This window comes from Trachurus japonicus, chromosome 8 (genome assembly GCF_045865225.1).
Source record: "Trachurus japonicus isolate A0001 chromosome 8, Traja_1.0".
NCBI classification, from domain to species: Eukaryota; Metazoa; Chordata; class Actinopteri; order Carangiformes; family Carangidae; genus Trachurus; species Trachurus japonicus.
This window is the reverse complement of record NC_140914.1, coordinates 3,704,761-3,724,863: the sequence shown is the minus strand read 5'-3', so window position 1 is coordinate 3,724,863 and position 20,103 is coordinate 3,704,761. Positions and strand designations below refer to the sequence as shown.

At 40.1% G+C, this 20,103-nt stretch overlaps 1 protein-coding gene across 5 annotated transcripts in view; it reads left to right on the top strand.

The window, feature by feature from the left end:
• Window positions 1-20,103, top strand: part of mvp (major vault protein) — a 204,868-nt gene that overhangs the window by 13,973 nt on the left and 170,792 nt on the right. For 4 of the 5 annotated variants that reach the window (XM_085783351.1, XM_085783350.1, XM_085783349.1 and 1 more), the window contains exons 9-16: window positions 672-907; window positions 2,225-2,422; window positions 5,387-5,531; window positions 6,975-7,186; window positions 8,770-8,886; window positions 9,401-9,527; window positions 10,774-10,962; window positions 12,331-12,962. In XM_085783351.1, coding sequence (XP_085639477.1) covers window positions 672-907; window positions 2,225-2,422; window positions 5,387-5,531; window positions 6,975-7,186; window positions 8,770-8,886; window positions 9,401-9,527; window positions 10,774-10,962; window positions 12,331-12,456 — 1,350 coding nt within the window. In that variant the 3' untranslated portion in view covers window positions 12,457-12,962. Of the gene's footprint in view, window positions 1-671; window positions 908-2,224; window positions 2,423-5,386; window positions 5,532-6,974; window positions 7,187-8,769; window positions 8,887-9,400; window positions 9,528-10,773; window positions 10,963-12,330; window positions 12,963-20,103 lie in introns of those variants that run through there. The other variant, XM_085783348.1, reaches the window with a different exon arrangement.

Genomic DNA, 20,103 nt, shown 5'->3' with positions numbered 1-20,103 from the left:
ATTTACAGAAATATCCGACCCCATGCCAGATTTACTCAACTCCAAGGACATGTCAATAGCCTATTTCTCCTAGGGGGGGGAACAATAAGCGTTTACATTTAAAAAAAATTAAAAATTCCTACCAAACCAACGGTAGATGCTACAGTGTTGAAACTTTCACCAAACTGTCGCCTCAATACTGCTGAAACTTTTGTCCACTCACACTCATCACAAATTATGAAGTCCATCACTCTGTTTTTTTCAATAACCGTAAAACTTTTAAAATGTATCTCCTCCCACAATTTTTGCTCAATTGTCACCAAACTTGCTACAGAGCATCTCCAGACCGTCCTCCACAAAACTTGTTTCTCAGATTTTTGATTTATCAAAAATTGAGCCAACAGTGCATGAAAACGTTTGACTGTAAACAGTACTGTAAACATATACCATCCAATTCCTGCTAAATACATTTTCAATCTTCCTGAAAAAAATCGAGAATATTTTGGTGGTCGATGAAGTTTGGAAAATATCAGAATTTTATCTCAAAAACTGAATTTTCTAGAACATTTTAAATTCTGCTCTCCTGGGAACAACTGCAGTCAATGCAAGAGTGGCATTTTTAAACATCATATTTTCTCTCATGTATACAGTATATGCATCATATATTCTCTTATTCTCATATATTCTCTCAGGTGCGTGCAGTGATTGGCCACACCTACATGCTGACTCAGGATGAGGAGCTGTGGCAGAAGGAGCTTCCCGCCAACGTGGAGGCTCTGCTGGCGTCGCCCATCGACCCGCTCGCCGACCGCTCCAGCCGCGCGGCGACCGGAGACGGACGCCCCCGCGACAAGACCCGCGTGGTGTCGTACCGGGTTCCTCACAACGCCGCCATACAGGTGTACGACTACAGGGAGAAGAAAGCCAGGTGGGAGGAAAACACACAAACACCAAAACACGTCTTTTATGCTCAAAATCACAGTTTAAACTAAACACAGACACACATTTCCAAAATATAATAATAAACAACACAATTCACCAAATCTACCAAAACACCGATACATGTCGTCTCCAATGGAAACATTTAGTACAGTGTCATAACAAACACTGCCAACTGATGCAGCAACACAAACCGAATCACTTTACATGTGTCAGATCTGCTGGTTTACAATACACCGGATATTGTATTGATCATAAATTTACTTTTGTGCTGGAGTTTCCTTTGAACCTCTCTACATTTTTCTTTTCTTGTGTTTAGTAAATGCAGGAAGTTTGATTCTTTTATTGCAAACACTCAGTAGGCTACAAAAAGTGAACGACCCATCTTTACAGAATGAACACTTTACAAAAAAAATTACAGTAATTGACAACATTTTAACAGCAAAGCAACTGAAAATCTCAGCGGAAAAAGAAAAATCTGCATCAGAGCTGCTGGTTATTCACATCTAATCTTCTCTGTTTTGACAAACAGTGTGAAAATGTACCAGTTAACATCAGCTGTTTTGGTCTTAGTTGAGCTTGTGTGTCAAATAAGTTAAAACAAATATTAAATGTGTTAAATGTTTGTACTTTGTTGGATTGTGTATTTGATGAGTTTGATGAGGGAAACCAAGAAATCCCATAATGAGCCTCCGTAGCGTAGCTCTGAGCAGCTCACGGCTCTGCTCCGCTGTTCTAAAAATAGCTTGCACCGACAATTAAAGGTAACGAACCTACTGCTATGACTATAGGGATTATGGTGATGGGGCCAATTTGACAAAATGTTGAACTATCCCTTTAACTGTTCAGCCCACACAGGCTGATGTTGTAAAACGGGTCATAGTGATCATAAAAAACTAAATAAACGTTCTGACCAAGGTTATCATAGTTTTAAAATTTTCATTAGTTGTTATTTTTATTTAGTTTTTCAGTTTTCTTTTTTATTTCAGTTTAGTTTCAGTGAGCTGAACAAGTGATGAATCCGTTTTTATTTAGGTTTTATTTTCGAGGAATTGACTAGTTTTTATTTAGTCTCAGTCTTAGTTGTAGTTTTTCAGGTTTTTTTAATCTCTAAGAAAACGACAACTAAGCTGATGTTATCTGACTCTGGTTCATCTGGAGTTTGGATTTAGTTCTTGTTTTTGGAATAATTAATAATAATTGTTTTTATTTTGATTACAGTTAATTAGATTATTTTTTCACTGCTAGTTTTATAGTCTTAGTGAACTAAACCAGCCCGTGTTGTGGCGTGGTGTTTGGTCCTCAGGGTGGTGTTTGGTCCAGAGATGGTGATGCTGGGACCGGACGAACAGTTCACGGTTCTGTCTCTGTCCGGAGACAAACCCAAACGGGCCAACGTCATCAAGGCCGTGTGTCTGCTGCTGGGCCCGGACTTCTGCACCGACATCATCACCATAGAGACGGCCGACCACGCCCGCCTGCAGCTGCAGCTGTCCTACAACTGGTAACCAACCACACACACCACTTCCTGTTTTCAAAGTAAAAGTCTAAGCCAATTTAAGCCAATTTATCCAACTTACCTGAACAAATTACTGTTAATTGAGAAAAGATTTCTAAGAACGATCTCTCGGTCCAGTAGACTAGAACCATCTGCAGCCCTTTTTATGAAATATTCAATATTGCCCATTCATAAACTTAAAGCAGATATCAGTGGAATGTTTTTGTTAATATAAGTCCTAAATAGTCCTATTTTCCGTCAGCAATCACTTACATGAAGTATTTCAGCCTAAACACGAGTCTCTCCGTCACTCTGCTCTGCTGTAACCCGAGGAGAAAATTTTCCTTGTGGGATACAAGTGTTATCCAATGAGGGGAGAGAACGGCATGAAGGGCTGTGTGTGCAGCCAAGGGATGCGCGTGAATGTGGTGACGTAGCACGAGGACCAATTGATGCCTGACAAGGGCGGGGGCTGCTAACTCATGGTGCGTTCAAGGAAACTCGTACTTTGTGTTTTTCCTTCCTGTGAAGTCATACCAGTTCGATCTGGTACGAGTTCACGGGTCGGAAGTTACGAGTGGCCGTTATAGGGAACTTTCACAGACAACAGGACGGTAAAAACACGAGCTACGGGTTACCTGGAACGCTACCAAGTCGTAGTTGTGACTTGAAGCTGTAACTTACGGTTTCAAAAGCCTGCCTTGAACACAGCATTAGCCGAAACGGCCGTGCCACTGATATCTGCTTTAATGTCTTCTGTTCATGCTTGTTTGTGCATAAGTTTATCAACGCTTAACAAAATCTTCCTGACACTTTTCAACATTTCTTTACTTTTTCCTCTGACCTTCATTCATATTCATATTCATATTCATTCATACTAGGCATAGTGGCAATCTTCATTTACCCTTCTGTCCAACATCTGGGCATCGATTTAATACTACATTTAGAGGTCCAAAACTCTGGAATTAGGGATGCACCGATTGTGAAATTCTGGGCCGATGCCGATGCCGATGTTTAAAATAACAATTTGGCCGATGGCCGATGCCGATGCCGATGTTTTTTCTTTTTGTTATTTATTCCGTCTTTGGTGCCACAGAAACATTAGGCTACTGAACTATTTTAAAAGTCTTTCAGCTCTTCATCATATTATTATTTAATGAGCACAAATTCAGTTAGACAAATTTATGAAACAAAAACAAACTTTAATGTCAATTTTTACTTGACATAACCTTAAAACACTTACAGTGGTTTTTTTAATAAAATGCTCAAATATGTCAAATTACTTCAACTTCTCTCCCTAACCCCCTTTATCTGCAATTAACCAACTTGCTCAGTAGGCTAGTAACACAGAGACAGAAGGATAAAAGGTTGTTGTTTTTTCCCAAACAGTTGATGAACTAAAAATAATCTGTATGTAGGTACACTGAAAGAGAAATTAAGCAGGATTTCTCCCGTGGCTATGCTACATTTTTACCTCAATTAAAAAGCCCCAGAGTAATTGTGATAGTTAACTACATGACTTGTGACTGGTAACGAGTGAGAACGGAGGCTCTCTGCCTTCACCTGGCGTCTCTCTCGTTGCAACATCAGTGTAGTAGTCTACCTGGCCGCCCCCCGTGTCCCAGCTCTTGTCTCTGTGGCACCGCGACACAGACGCGCTGCGTAACGTAATGTTTATAACAGTTACGTAATCCACCGCTCCATTTATTGATTTCTCGCTGGCGTCGTTGTAAACAACAAACACGTGGCCAGGCGGAGGTTAGAGGAAAAAAAAGCGACCAGACGAGTTCCTCTCTAACGGGTGTATACAGGGGATTTAAATGACGAGGGGCGTTCAGGCTCCTCCGTTCCTCCGCTCGCCATGACCGCGCTGCACATATCAAGCGTGTTTATTAAACATGCGCGCAACTTTTTTTTTCAAAAATCAATCCGCGGATCACATGTGTGCTGAACCGAAGATATTGATCAGAACAGATCACAGATCAATGATGATCCGTTGCACCACTAATTTCTTCCCCCCCAAACAAAGGAAAAAAGAAAGGTTCCTCCCGAGCACAGCTGTTCATGCGGCATTTAAACCAACATAAACATCGGCCACTGCCATCTGTGAATGTCATCTTTTTTTGCCGATGGCCGATGGCAGTTAACGAGCCGAACATCGGCCGATGTCGATGTTAGACCGATGCATCGGTGCATCCCTATCTGGAATGGTTTAGATGTGGTTCTGAGGTCAACAACATCTTTCATGTCCTTTTAGAAAGTTACTGAAAAAACACCTTATGTCAGAACCTTCAGTGTTATTTTTTCTGTTAATGTTAATTATGCATCCTTCTTCCTTTCTGTTGTAGTTTGTGTTTCATAGTCTTTCTATGTTGCACTGTACATTTTATTGTTTATTTTTAATTTTATTTGCTGTATTTCTCGTTGTTTATCTTGAGTTTCATGTAATTCTTCGATGATGGGAGTGGAACTTTGTACAAGCCTTCCAGGCTTTGTTCCCTCCGTGCACTGTTTTAACTTGTCAGGGTTCTTACGGATCCTTAAAAAGTCTTAAAAGGCATTGAATTCATTAATCTAAAAACAAGGCCTTAATTGGCATTAAAATGTCTTAAATCAATTTTTCAAAAGTCTTAAAAATGTTAACACATGGTGAGTGGTATTTTATGGTTGTAATTAGTCTCAAATTTCAAAATAATTGGTAACATTCTGATATAGAGAAGTTAGTGGCTTTAAAAAAGTCTTAAAAAGTCTTAAATTTAACTTGGTTTAAGCTGTAGGAACCCTGCTTGTGCTAAATAAATCAATCAAATCAAATAAGCCACTAAGGCCAAGACCATCTGTAAACATCAGCACCCCTGACCTCTGACCCCTGACCTCTGACCTCTGACCTCTGACCTCTGACCCCTAACCTCTGACCCCTGACCTGTGACCTCTGACCCCTGACCTCTGACCTCTGACCTCTGACCTCAGGCACTTTGACATCAAGTCCCCGGCCGACTCGTCCGTAGCCGCCGCTCTGTTCTCGGTGCCGGACTTCGTGGGCGACGCCTGCAAAGCCATCGCCTCCAGAGTCAGAGGAGCAGTCGCCTCCGTGCAGTTTGATGACTTCCACAAGGTTGGTTCATCTTCCTCTTCCTCCTCCTCCTCCTCTCTCCTCCTGCTCTTCCTCCTCTTTCTTCTCCTCCTCTTCTTCCTTTCTCCTCCTCCTCTCTCCACCTCTTCCTCTTCTGCCTCCTCCTCTTACTCAACCCTTTTCTCCTCCCCCTCTTCCTCCTCCTCCTCCTCCTCCTTCTTGTCCCTCCTCTTCTTTATCTTCCTCCTCCTCCTCTTCTTCCTCTGCCTCTCTCCTCCTCCCTCCTCTTCCTCCTCCTCTTCATCTCTCCCCCTCCTCCTCCTTCTTGTGCCTCTTCTTCCTCCTCTTCTTTATCTTTCTCCTCCTCTTTCCTCCTCCTCCTCCTCCTCCTCTCCTTCTCCTCCTCCTCCTCCTCCTCCCTCTTCCTCCTCCTCCTCCTCCCCCCCTTGACTCCTCCTCCTCCTCTTCTCTCTTCCTCCTCCTCCTCCTCCTCTTCTTCCTCCTCCTCCTCTTCCTCCTCCTCCTCCCCCCCTTGACTCTTCCTCCCCCTCCTCCTCCTCTCTCCTCCTCTTCCTCCTACTTTTCTGCCTCCTCTTCCTCCTCCTCTCTCCTCCTCCCTCCTCTTCCTCCTCCTCCTCCTCCTTGTCCCTCTTCTCCCTCCTCTTCTTCCTCTCTCTTCTCCTCCTTCTTGTCCCTCGTCTTCCTCCTCTTCTTCTTTATCTTTCTCTTCCTCTTCCTCCTCCTCCTCTTCCTCTCTTCCTCTCTTCCTCCTACTCTTCCACCTCTTCCTCCTCATCCTCCTTGTCCTCTCTCCTCCTTGTCCTCCTCTTCCTCTTCCCCTCTTCTCTTCCTGACTGTTTCTCCTCCCCCTCCTCTTCATCCCCCCCTCCTCCTTCTTGTCCCTTGTCTTCCTCCTCTTCTTCTTTATCGTTCTCCTCTCTCTTCCTCCTCTCCCTCCTCCTCCCCCCTTGACTCTTCCTCTCTCCTCCTCCTCCTCCTCCCCCTCCTCCTCCCTCCCTCCTCCTCCTCCCCCTCCTCTTCCTCCTCCTCCTCTTCCTTCTCCTCCTCCTCTTCCTCTTCCTCTTCCTCCTTCCTCCTCCTTTTCCTCTTCCTCCTTCCTCCTCCTCCTTCTCCTCTTCCTCTCTCCTCCTCTCTCCTCCTCTTCCTCCTCCTCCTCCTCTTCCTGACTCTTCCTCCTCCTCCTCCTCCCCCCCTTGACTCTTCCTCCTCTCTCCTCTTCCTCCTCCTCCCCCCTCCTCCCCCTCTCTCCTCTTCCTCCTCTTTTCTCCTCCTCCTCCTATTTCCATCTCCCCCTCCTCCTCCTCTCTCCTCCTCTTCCTCTTCTACCACCTTTTCTGCCTCCTCCTCTTCCTCAACCTCCTATACCTCCCATTTCTCCTCCTCCTCCCTCCCTCCCTCCTCCTCCTCCTCCTCCTCCTCCCCCCCCTGACTCCTCCTCCTCCTCCTCCTCCTCCCCTCCTCCAGAACTCCATCCGGATCATCTGCTCTGCGGTGTTTGGCTTCGATGAGAAGATGTCCGTGCGGCCGACGCTGCGGTTCAGCCAGAACAACCTGGTGATCAGCAGCGTGGACATCCAGTCTGTGGAGCCGGTCGACCAGAGGACACGAGACGCTCTGCAGAAGAGCGTGCAGCTCGCCATCGAGATCACCACCAACTCCCAGGAGGCCGCCGCACGGTCAGAGACACACACACACACACACACACACACACACACACTGTTAAAGCCTCTGGAAACGTGGCTTTAGATAGTAAAAAATACTTATATTATATCAAAGTTGAGTGTCTCATCATCAAAGGTTTGAGTGAAAATAACTTTTAGAAAACCTGTTTGTAAACAGTCGAATATGTTTGAGCCCAATAAAAAGATAGATAGATAGATGGATGGATGGTTGGTTGGTTGGTCGGTTGGTTGGTTGGTTGGATGGATGGATGGATGGTTGGATGGATGGTCGGTTGGATGGATGGATGGTCAGTTTGATGGATGGTTGGATGGATGGATGGATGGATGGATGGTTGGATGGATGGATGGATGGATGGATGGTTGGATGGATGGAAGGATGGATGGTTTGATAGATGGATGGATGGTTGGAAGGATGGAAGGATGGATGGTTTGATAGATGGATGGATGGATGGATGGTTGGAAGGATGGAAGGATGGATGGTTCGATAGATGGATGGATGGATGGATGGACACACACACACTGTTTGCTGTATATTGTTAAAGCCTCTGGAAACGTGGCTTTAAATAGTAAAAATACTTATATTATATCAAAGTTGAGTGTCTCATCATCAAAGGTTTGAGTGAACTATTAGAAAACTGTTTATAAACAGCTGATTTTGCTGTTTAGAAACAGTCAAATATGTTTGAGCCCAATAAAAAAATAGATAGATAGATGATTGGATGGATGGATGGATGGATGGATGGTTGGATGGATGGATGGATAGAATCTAGATGGATGGATGGATGGATGGATGGATGGATAGAATCTAGATGGATGGATGGATGGATGGATGGTTGGTTGGATGGATGGTTGGATGAATAAATGGATGGATGGATGGATGGATGGTTGGATGGATGGATGGATGGTTGGTCGGTTGGATGGATGGATGGATGGTTGATTGGATGGATGGATGGTTGGATGGATGGATGGATGGATGGTTGATTGGATGGATGGTTGGATGGATGGTTGATTGGATGGATGGATGGTTGGATGGATGGATGGTTGATTGGATGGATGGATGGTTGGATGGATGGTTGATTGGATGGATGGTTGGATGGATGGTTGATTGGATGGATGGATGGATGGATGGATGGATGGTTGAATGGATGGATGGTTGATTGGATGGATGGATGGTTGGATGGATAGATGGATGGATGGATGGATGGTTGGTTGATTGGATGAATGGATGGATGGTTGATTGGATGGATGGTTGGTTGGATGGATAGAATCTAGATGGATGGACGGATGGACGGATGGATGGATGGATGGATGGATAGATGGATAGATAGATGGATAGATGGATAGATGGATAGATAGATAGATAGATAGATAGATAGATAGATAGATAGATAGATAGATAGATAGATAGATCAAACCCAATTTCAAAAATGTACAAAAACTTAAAAGACAAATCTTTTGAATTTGGATGAAAACTGATTTCTAATTATTTTTACATGTTTAATATTATGCACATAAGAGGCTTTAAGGATGCTGTTGATGATGCTGATGATGATGATGCTGCTGTGTGTCCTGTGCAGACACGAGGCGGAGCGTCTGGAGCAGGAAGCGCGGGGGAAACTGGAGCGTCAGAAGATCATGGACCAGGCAGAGGCGGAGCGGGCCAGGAAGGAGCTGCTGGAGCTGGAGGCTCAGAGGTGACCCTGAACGCACCACCACCGTCTGCTGAGTGACCACACTGCAAAAACTCAAAATCTTTCCAAGAATATTTGTCTTATTTCTTGTCCAAATGTCTCATTTCTAGTCTAAACTAATCTCTTTCCACTTAGAATAAGACTAAAAAATTAAAATGAACTTGTTCTTAGATCATTTTCATTTTTTTCAAACTAATTTTCACTTGAAATAAGTAGAAAAATCTGCCAGTGAAAGCAAGTTTTTTGTGCTTGCAATAAGAAAGAAAAACTTGCTCCACTGTCGGATTTTTCTGAAGTGAAGTGAAAATCTGCTTGAAAGAAGTAAAAAGTGTCAAAAACAAGCTACTCAATGTGATGAGTCTTATTTTAAGTAGAATTAGATTTGTTTTGACTAGAAATTAGACAAATATTCTTGGTGAGATTTTGGGTTTTGCAGTGCAGCCACAGTGTGCGAGTCCTGCTCTCTGACTCTGACTGTGTGTGTGTGTGTGTGTGTGTGTGTGTGTGTGTGTGTCAGCGTGGCGGTGGAGAGCACCGGAGCAGCGAAGGCCGAGGCTCAGTCCCGGGCCGAGGCGGCTCGGATCCAGGGAGAAGCAGCCGTCAACGAGGCCAAGCTGAAGGCCGAGGCTCAGAGGATCGAGGCCGTACGTCTGCTTTGTTTTGTTTTGTTTTGTTTAGTTTATTTAGATCTCCGTTACCTTTAGCCACGCAGCAGCAGCTTTTCTTCCTGGGGTCTTTTCATCATAATAAATGACAAATACAAACCATCAACACACAACACATTAATACATAAAAACAAAAATACACAGAAAACACATACTTAATACACATACAAAACAAAACATCCAAGACAAATACTTAACATAGGCTATATAACCCGCTCCTACATTTAATCACTACACAACAAGGATACCAGGACCCAGTTTACAAATATAGGCTACTAATGGTCAAAATTACAATCGAAATAATAATCTCTTAGTTTCATTTTAAAACTAACCTTGTTTCTTTGTTGTATAGGACGAATTTCCTTGTTGTTTACAACTACTTCCGGGTAGAAAAACCAGCATGAGAACAATAGTGACGGACGAGAGTTTTGCTATATCTCATTTTTCATGTTACTATATCACCGTTTAGACTAATCTGATGTTTGTAAAGTTTATAAAACCAATGATTGGACAAACATTACTATTTACGTGTGCATATTTTTGTAATTAGTCATGGTTATCATAGATTAGCCGGGCTAACGGTTAGCTACCTGTTTAACTTTAATAACTCAGTGACTCAATAAACGCTCCATGAAAAAATATTTTCTCCAGCGGATATCTGAGTTCCAACATGACTGAGCTAACTGGAGTAGTTTCATGTCGTGTCCCACAACGGGAGGGTTTTAACAGCTGACGTCCTGCTGTTAGCTTAGCTACTGCCGTTAGCTTAGCTACCGCTGTTAGCTTAGCTACCGTTAGCTTAGCTACCGTTAGCTTAGCTACCGTTAGCTGTCCCTGTCAGCTGAGCCACTGATGCTTTCTAGACACTGTGATTCCCCCAAACTGAATAAATACAACACATAGCAACACAAAACACACACACAGAAATAGTGATGTTTCTTCAATCATTTCAGATTTGTCTAAACGGTGATAGGGCCTGAAAAATATGATATATAGCTAAACTCTCGTTCGTTACTATTGATCTCATTCAAATTACGTGCTGGTTTTCTACCAGGAAGTAGAATGTAAACAACAAGGAGATTCGGTCTATAACATAATTCTAAAGGGCATATGGGTAGAATAAAATAACCTCCAGCAGCATGTCTGATCTTCACAAGCCCCGCCCCCCGTGTGTGAGGCTGAACGGCAGCTACATTAATGTGTGTGTGTGTGTGTGTGTGTGCAGGAGGCGGAGCTGCAGCGGCTGTCCAAGGCTCGTGAGCAGGAGCTGAGCTACAAGAAGGAGATGGACCGGCTGGAGGTGGAGAAGCAGGAGAGACTGGCTCAGATCGAGAGCCAGAGGTTCAGTCAGCTGGTGGAGAGTCTGGGCAGCGACACCCTGAAGGAGATGGCCCGGGCCGGACCAGAACTACAGGTACCACTACTACTACTACTACTACTACTACTACTGCTGCTGGTAGAGACAGATGGGACCTGGTTCTGTTCATCAAACTTCTCAGAGTTCCTCCTAACAACACTGAGTCCACTTCTTGTCTAAAAGCTGCAGTGAAAAGTCAGTTCTCAGGCGTCTGACTAATGCTGCGTTCACATGGAGTCCGGTAAACGGCAAATGCCGCTGGACGGAACGGTAAAAACAAACAAACTGTGGGACGGCGCGGCACAACGGCAAGATGTCTCACCATGTTGCTATGGCAACATTTTAGTGAGCTGAACAAGTGATTTTATTTTCGAGGAATTGACTAGGTTTTTATTTAGTCTTAGTTGTAGTTTTTCAGGTTTTTTTAATCTCTAAGAAAACGACAACTAAGCTGATGTTTTCTGACTCTGGTTCATCTTGGATTTAGTTCTTGTTTTTGGAATACTTGTAGCCTAGAAATCTCTCTGCCCCCTAGCAGCAGCAGATCTCTTTGCTCCGTAGGTGGGTCTAGAAACGAGCCATAGGAACTTTTTGAGTCTCAAACACCGTTTGTGTTGACCAATCACAGCGCTCTATCTGTTTAGAGAGTCGTTGGGCGGCTTAACGCCATGACGACATACATTTTAATTGGCTTGTCGGGCTAACGTCATCCTGCTCTTTGCTCTGATTGGTCGTAGCGCCGCCCTATTGGTGCAGAGGCAGTTTGAGGTCTACCGCTCGTTGCCAGACTAGACATGTTCATGATGTAGTTTGGCTTGTCAGGCTAGAATAATTGTCATTTTTATTTTGATTACAGTTAATTAGATTATTAACATCACCATGTTGCTATGGCAACGTCAACATACTCGTACTCACACGTCACGTTCGGTTGAGTTTACCGCGCGGCAGACGGCAAAAGTTAAAATATTTGAACTCGGGACGGCATTGCCGTTTGCCGTTGCCGTCGACGGTATTTTTTGCCGGCCTCCCCCAAGTTTTACCGTCGTTCTCTCGTCCACTAACATGGAGTCCGGCATGCCGTCTGCCGTTTACCAGACTCCATGTGAATGCAGCATTAGACTTGACTGAATAAACTGGATATTAGACGACATCGCTTCCACAAGTCCGTAGGAACGACCAATCGCTGAATATCACAGAGCTGCACCTGTTAAACCCGCTGTGTGTCTGTTTTAGTGTTTTATGGTCTGTTTTATTTATTGTTTTTACTGGTTTTTATTTTTTGAATTGTTTTATTTAAATTGAAGATTGTTTTGTTGCTTTTCTAATTGTCTTATTTCCATATGTTCCATTATGTACAGCACTTTGTTTCAGCTGTGGTTGTTTTAAAGGGCTTTATAAATAAAGTTGAGTGTTTGTCTCCTCCAGGTGAAGATGCTTCAGGCTCTGGGTCTGAAGTCGACTCTCATCACCGACGGCTCGTCGCCCATCAACCTGTTCACCACCGCCAACGGCCTCTTGGGGGCGCTGCCGGGCCAGGGCCAGGGCCAGTAGGAGGAGTGTGTCTGTCTCTGACCCTGAAGATGCTGCAGTTGCTATAGAAACACATGTTTTATATCAAACATCTGGACCAAAGATGAACAGCTGTGGTAGAAAACATCTGCTTCTTTGCTTTGAAACAATTCAAATCTAGTTTTAAGACCAAATTTTTTAAGATGTGTGTCGGTGAAATGCATCCTGGGAGTCGTAGTCAAAACAAAGAAACCAGACGTTTGCTGCAGCTGCGTTACCGTGGAGATGAGGTGATGTTTAATTAGACGTTTAGTTTTGCACTCAGAAGGAGAAGGAGAAGTCGTGCCTACAATGATGTTTACATGTCTGACATTGAATGTTTCTGTTTCCGTGGTAACGAGACGATGAAGATGATGAAGGTGATGATGGTGATGGTCTTCCTTACTCTGCCTTAAAGCATGTTGGATGTTTCTACAGTCAAACTGTGTGAAGTCAATAAAGTGCTGCAGCTGGAGGCCACGCCCCCTCTCTGCTGTTCTGTGACATCATCATGTCCTCTGTGATGTCATCATTTCAACTCAAATTAATCTGTGAATGTACATGATCAAAACACTTACATAAATATAAACTAGATTTATTATTATTATGGGAACTTACAAGAATAAAACGCTGCTCAAAGAGATTTACATTCAAGAACTCAGAATAAAATAAAACAATAAAATAGAGAAAAAAACCAACAGAGTAAAATAAAAAGTTTCCTTTATTTCCACATTTATTTTCCTTTTTATTCACAGGTTCTTTCTTTGTCCTGTGAGTCCTGCAGTCGGCCCCTAGAGGGAGCTGCAGCCTCACTGAGCTGCTCTCTGCTGCTCAGGATGCTGCTTTAAGTGTGTGTGTGTGTGTGTGTGTGTGTGTGTGTGTGTGTGTGTGTGTGTGTCAGTGTGAATATAGGTTACACGCAAACTAACACGGTAAAAAAAACTTTAACTTTTGAAATTATGAACGTCTTTTCCAAAATAAAGATAACTTGATAGTTTAAACCTGGTCTAAATCTAGACGTTGATTCAACCTCTAAATCAAGGCTAGATCTAAACTTTACTGTATATTGATCACTGGCCATTGAGATTATTTTAGTCCAATATTTGGACACCATTGTGCAACCTACAGTTATTTTTTGGTCAGTATTTATTATTCCTATTTAATTCAATCGTCTAGATTTGGTCTAAGAATAGACGTTAACTCAAGTCTAAATATAAACTACACTGTACATTGATCAATGACTGTTAAAAATGTTTTAATCCAACATTTGGCCATCATTTATATAACTTACAGTTGTTTTTTTTATTTAATATTTAATTGATTCAATTCTATCATCTAGGTTTGGGCTAAAATATAGAACGATAATAGACGGGCGAATTTTGGTCTAAACTTCGACTAGACGTCTAATAAACGTCTAATGCTCAAGTGTAGTCAGGTTCACTGTGTACTTTTGTGGGAATTTTGGGGGGATTTGTTGACCTATACATTTTTGGAATCTGCAGACCTTGGGGATTCCAAAAACCAATGTTGCCACTTACACAGACACCTGTATGGAGGCCATTTTGGAATTTCAAAACGGGCGCCATAAAATACAGAATTTCAGTTATCTTGGCCTCTAAACAACCTAGAAACTCAATTAAACATGCCAAACCTATGTTTTCTTTGTCAAGGAATCCAATGGTGACTTCAGAATTGTGCTCATAATCAAGCTGTGGCGCCCCCAAGAAGTGGAAAAGGAAATTGTTACTGTAATTCCCGACCCCATGTCAGAAGTCCTGCATTCTGCATATGATTATATAAACAATGACAAAGGTAAATTAAAACTATAATCCGTACATAAATGTTTATTTATTACACCATAGGCTGGTAACAGTCGGGACTCGGTCAGCACAGAAAACTCAAAAACTCGAATTTCATTGAGGCAACTGAAGCATCAAACAGAAAATGGATCTGAGTTTTGTGGAGCAGCAGTGAGTTGGGCCTTCAGGGCCACCGTAGGAGGTGATGGAGGTGAAATGTGTTTGAGCTGCTGTGACTGAGTCTCAGCTGCGTGTTGGTCCGTCCCCTCGTCAGGTATCAGAGGGACATCGGGACGTCAGGACGGGAGCCAAGCAGATGCAGATCAGCAGGAGGCTCCGTTTTAATCCAATTCATCGATCAGATAATTCAGTCAGAGGAGGATAATTAATCCTCAAGGTTGACTCTAATTCTCTCCAGCTGTCTCCTCTCATACAGTCTCCTCTTCATCTTCTGGCCTCGGCCATCAGAGATCTGCCATGGACACTCTGGATCTGTTGGCCAATGAGATTAAAGCTGAAGATCCACTTCAGACTAGAAACTTGTGTCTTTAAGAGAAACTAAAGACACATTTATAACGATCTAAAACAAACACAAACAAAAACTTTCTTAACCCTCCTGTTGTCCTCATGGGTCAATTTGACCCAATCTGTTCCCTTCCTCCATCCTTCCTTTCTCCCTTCCTTCTTTCCACAATCCTTCTTTCCTTCCTTCCTTCCTTCTTCTTCCTTTCTTGAACGAATCTGTTCCCTCCCTCCATCTTTCTTTCCTTCCTTTTCCCCTTCCTACTTTCACAATCCTGCCTTCCTTTCTCCCCTTCGTCCTTACTTCCCTCCTCTTTTGATCCAATTGACCTGATCTGTTCCCTCCCTCAATCTTTCTTTCCTCCCTTCTTTCCCTTCTTCCTTCTTTGAACGAATCTGTTCCCTCACTCCATCTTTCTTTCCTTCCTTTTCCCCTTCCTTCTTTCACAATCCTTATTCCCTTCATCCCTTCCTTCCCTTTGTCCTTACTTTCTTCCTCTTTTGATCCAATTGACCTGATCTGTTCCCTCCCTTCTTTACCTTCTTCCTTCCTTTTTCTTCCTTCCTTGAACGAATCTGTTCCCTCCCTCCATCTTTCTTTCCTTCCTTTTTCCCTTCCTTCTTTCCACAATCCCTTTTCCCTCCCTCCCTTCCTTTCTTCCTTCTTTCCCTTCGTCCTTAATTCTTCCTTCCTTTTTAACCCAATCTGTTCCCTCCCTCCTTCTATCTTACCTTCCCTTTTCCCTTCCTTCTTTCCTTCCATCTTTCCCTTCATCCTTCCTTCCTTCCTTGACTCAGGAGGAGGACAACAGGAGGGTTAAAGGGACATTGTGTAACTTCTCCTGTTGTCTATTCATGAAAATGGATTATTTGGTTCTTCAGTCTGTTTTTCATTAATCAGTAATCCCTCCATCAACAAAGTGAAGTGTTCCTTTCAGCTCTGAATGAGCCGTTCATATCATTCATATCTACATGGAGCGGGTAAGCGGCTGTTGTCCGTCTGCCGTCTGCCCAATTTCAGGTGAATGCAGCATGAAAAATACGACTGAGTTGCTTGTGATATACAACCACAACGCTAGATGGGAGGAATTCCTACACAATGTCCCTTTAACAAAGTCATTCTTTGTTTCATCTTAAATGTGACTGACATCAATTTCAGCTCATTCTGAATTACTGGCAGTGTAAATAAATGGCTGGGCGTCACCGTGGAGACAGACTGGTGCAGTACAAACAGTTTGAATCTGTTGTGTCATTTCCAGTCAAACTGATCTCAGACCTGCAGCACACACACACACACACACACACACACACACTGGAGAAGGTTTGTTGTTTTCACACCTTTCAGTGACATCATCATCATGGTTGGCATCGTCGTAGAAACAGCAGCAGCTTCACACCGAGGCTCAGAACCCGTCAAGGTCGAAACAAGAAGGAAAAAATGTTTCACCAAAAAATGAAGAAGCAGCAGATTCATGTTCACACACATAGGTACATACTTACATACATATATACATACATACATACATACTTATATACATACATGCATACATACATACATACACACATACATACATACTTACATACATACATACATACTTATAAACACACATACATACTTACATACATACATACATACTTACACACATACATACATACATACATACTTATAAACACACATACATACTTACACACATACATACATACTTACACACATACATGCATACATACATACATACATACTTACATACATACATACATTTACATACATACATACATACATACTTACACACATACATACATACATACATACTTATAAACACACATACATACTTACACACATACATACATACTTACATACATACTTATAAACACACATACATACTTACACACATACATACATACATACTTATAAACACACATACATACTTACACACATACATACATACTTACATACATACATACATACTTACATACATACATACATACTTACATACATACATACATACATACATACATACATACTTACATACATACATACTTACATACATACATACATACATACTTATAAACACACATACATACTTACACACACACACATACATACTTACATACATACATACATACTTACATACATACATACATACATACATACATACTTACATACATACATACTTATAAACACACATACATACTTACACACACACATACATACATACTTACATACATACATACTTATAAACATTCATTCATACATACATACATACATACATACTTACATACATACATACATACTTACATACATACATACATACATACATACTTACATACATACATACATACATACATACTTATAAACACACATACATACTTACACACATACATACATACTTACATACATACATACTTATAAACATTCATACATACATACATACATACATACTTACATACATACATACATACACACACACATACATACTTACACACATACATACATACTTACCTACATACATACTTACATACATACATACATACTTACATACATACATACTTATATACATACATACATACATACATACATACATATATACATACATACTTACATACTTACATACATACATACATACATACATACTTACATACTTACATACATACACACATACATATTTACACACACACACATACATACATACTTACATACATACATACATACATACATACATACTTACATACATACATACATACTTACATACTTATATACATACATACATACATATATACATACATACTTATAAACATTCATTCATACATACTTATAAACATTCATACATACATACATACTTATAAACATTCATACATACATACATACTTACATACATACATACATACATACTTAAATACTTACATACTTACATACATGCATACATACATACTTACATACATACATACATACATACTTAAATACTTACATACTTACATACATGCATACATACATACTTACATACATACATACATACTTATAAACATTCATACATACATACATACATACATACATACATACATACTTATAAACATTCATACACACATACATACATATATACATACTTACATACATACATACATATAAACATTCATACACACATACATACATATATACATACTTACATACATACATACATATAAACATTCATACATACATACATTCATACATACATACATACATACATACATACATTCATACATACTTACATACATACATACATACTTAAATACTTACATACTTACATACATGCATACATACATACATTCATACATACATACATACTTACATACATACATACATACATACTTAAATACTTACATACTTACATACATGCATACATACATACTTACATACATACATACTTACATACATACATACATACTTATAAACATTCATACATACATACATACTTATAAACATTCATACACACATACATACATATATACATACTTACATACATACATACATATAAACATTCATACATACATACATTCATACATACATACATTCATTCATACATACATACATTCATACATACATACATACATACATTCATACATACATACATACATACATTCATACATACATACATACATACATACATTCATACATACATACATTCATACATACATACATACATTCATACATACATACATACATTCATACATACATACATACATACATACATATAAACATTCATACATACATACATTCATACATACATACATTCATTCATACATACATACATACATTCATACATACATACATACATACATACATACATTCATACATACATACATACATACATTCATACATACATACATACATACATTCATACATACATACATTCATACATACATTCATACATACATACATACATTCATACATTCATACATACATACATACATTCATACATACATACATACATACATACATTCATACATACATACATACATACATACATTCATACATACATACATTCATACATACATACATACATACATTCATACATACATACATACATACATACATATAAACATTCATACATACATACATACATACATACTTATATACATACATACATACATTCTAATCTCCTTTTATCATGTATACCCCCGTATGTAATTACCTGCATCCTGGTCTCAGTGTGTTGTTGGGTTCTCATGCTGTCTGTGTCCATCTCCTATGGTTTTACAGTATTATGGTATGTTGTGACTTGTCTTCTATGGTTTCTATATGTTTGTGTTGTTTTTTGTCAAGCACTTTGTAAAGTTGTGTTTTTAAATGTGCTATATAAATAAAGTTATATTGCATACATAAACTTATATACGGTACGTATATAGTTACATACACACACATTTTTTCATTCATACAAACATACACATTTTCATACACACACATGCACATATTCATACATACATAGATACCACTTACATACACAAACAAACATACATACATATGTAATTCATACTTTCATACATACATAATACATACACACTTTTTCATTCATACATACATACACACTTACATTCATACTTTCATACATACATGTATATTTTCATACATGCATACAAACAAAACATACATATTTACAGTAATACAAACGTACATACACATACTAGAATACATACATATTTGCATGCATACACACATACACACTTCCATGCATACATACACATTTCCATACATATATACATACATATGTTCATACACACACACACACACACACACACACACACACACATGCACATTTTCATACATACATACAGTATATACTTTAATACATACATACATACATACGTACTTTCATACATACATTTATACATACTTCCATACATACATATTTACATACACACACATGCACATTTTCATACATACACATACTTTCATACATACATATATGCACATTTTCATACGTTCATAAATACATACATATTTTCATACGTACAAACACAAACTTTTTCATACACATATTTCCATACATAAATACTTTCATCCCTACCTACATGCATACACACACACACACACACACACACACACACATTTTCATACATACAGTACATACACATGAACATAGACATTTTCATTCATTCATACATACATACCTATAAAATTAAATCTATAAAAATATTAATCGTAACAACCTATTTTATCTCAAACTAACAAAAATCTGTTTAATGACAAATAAACTTTATCTCTACATGGGTTTAAATCGTTCTTCTCCATCTTCTTCCTTCTTCCCTCTTCACCTTCGTCCTCCTCCTCTTCCTCTCTGTTTACTGTATCATT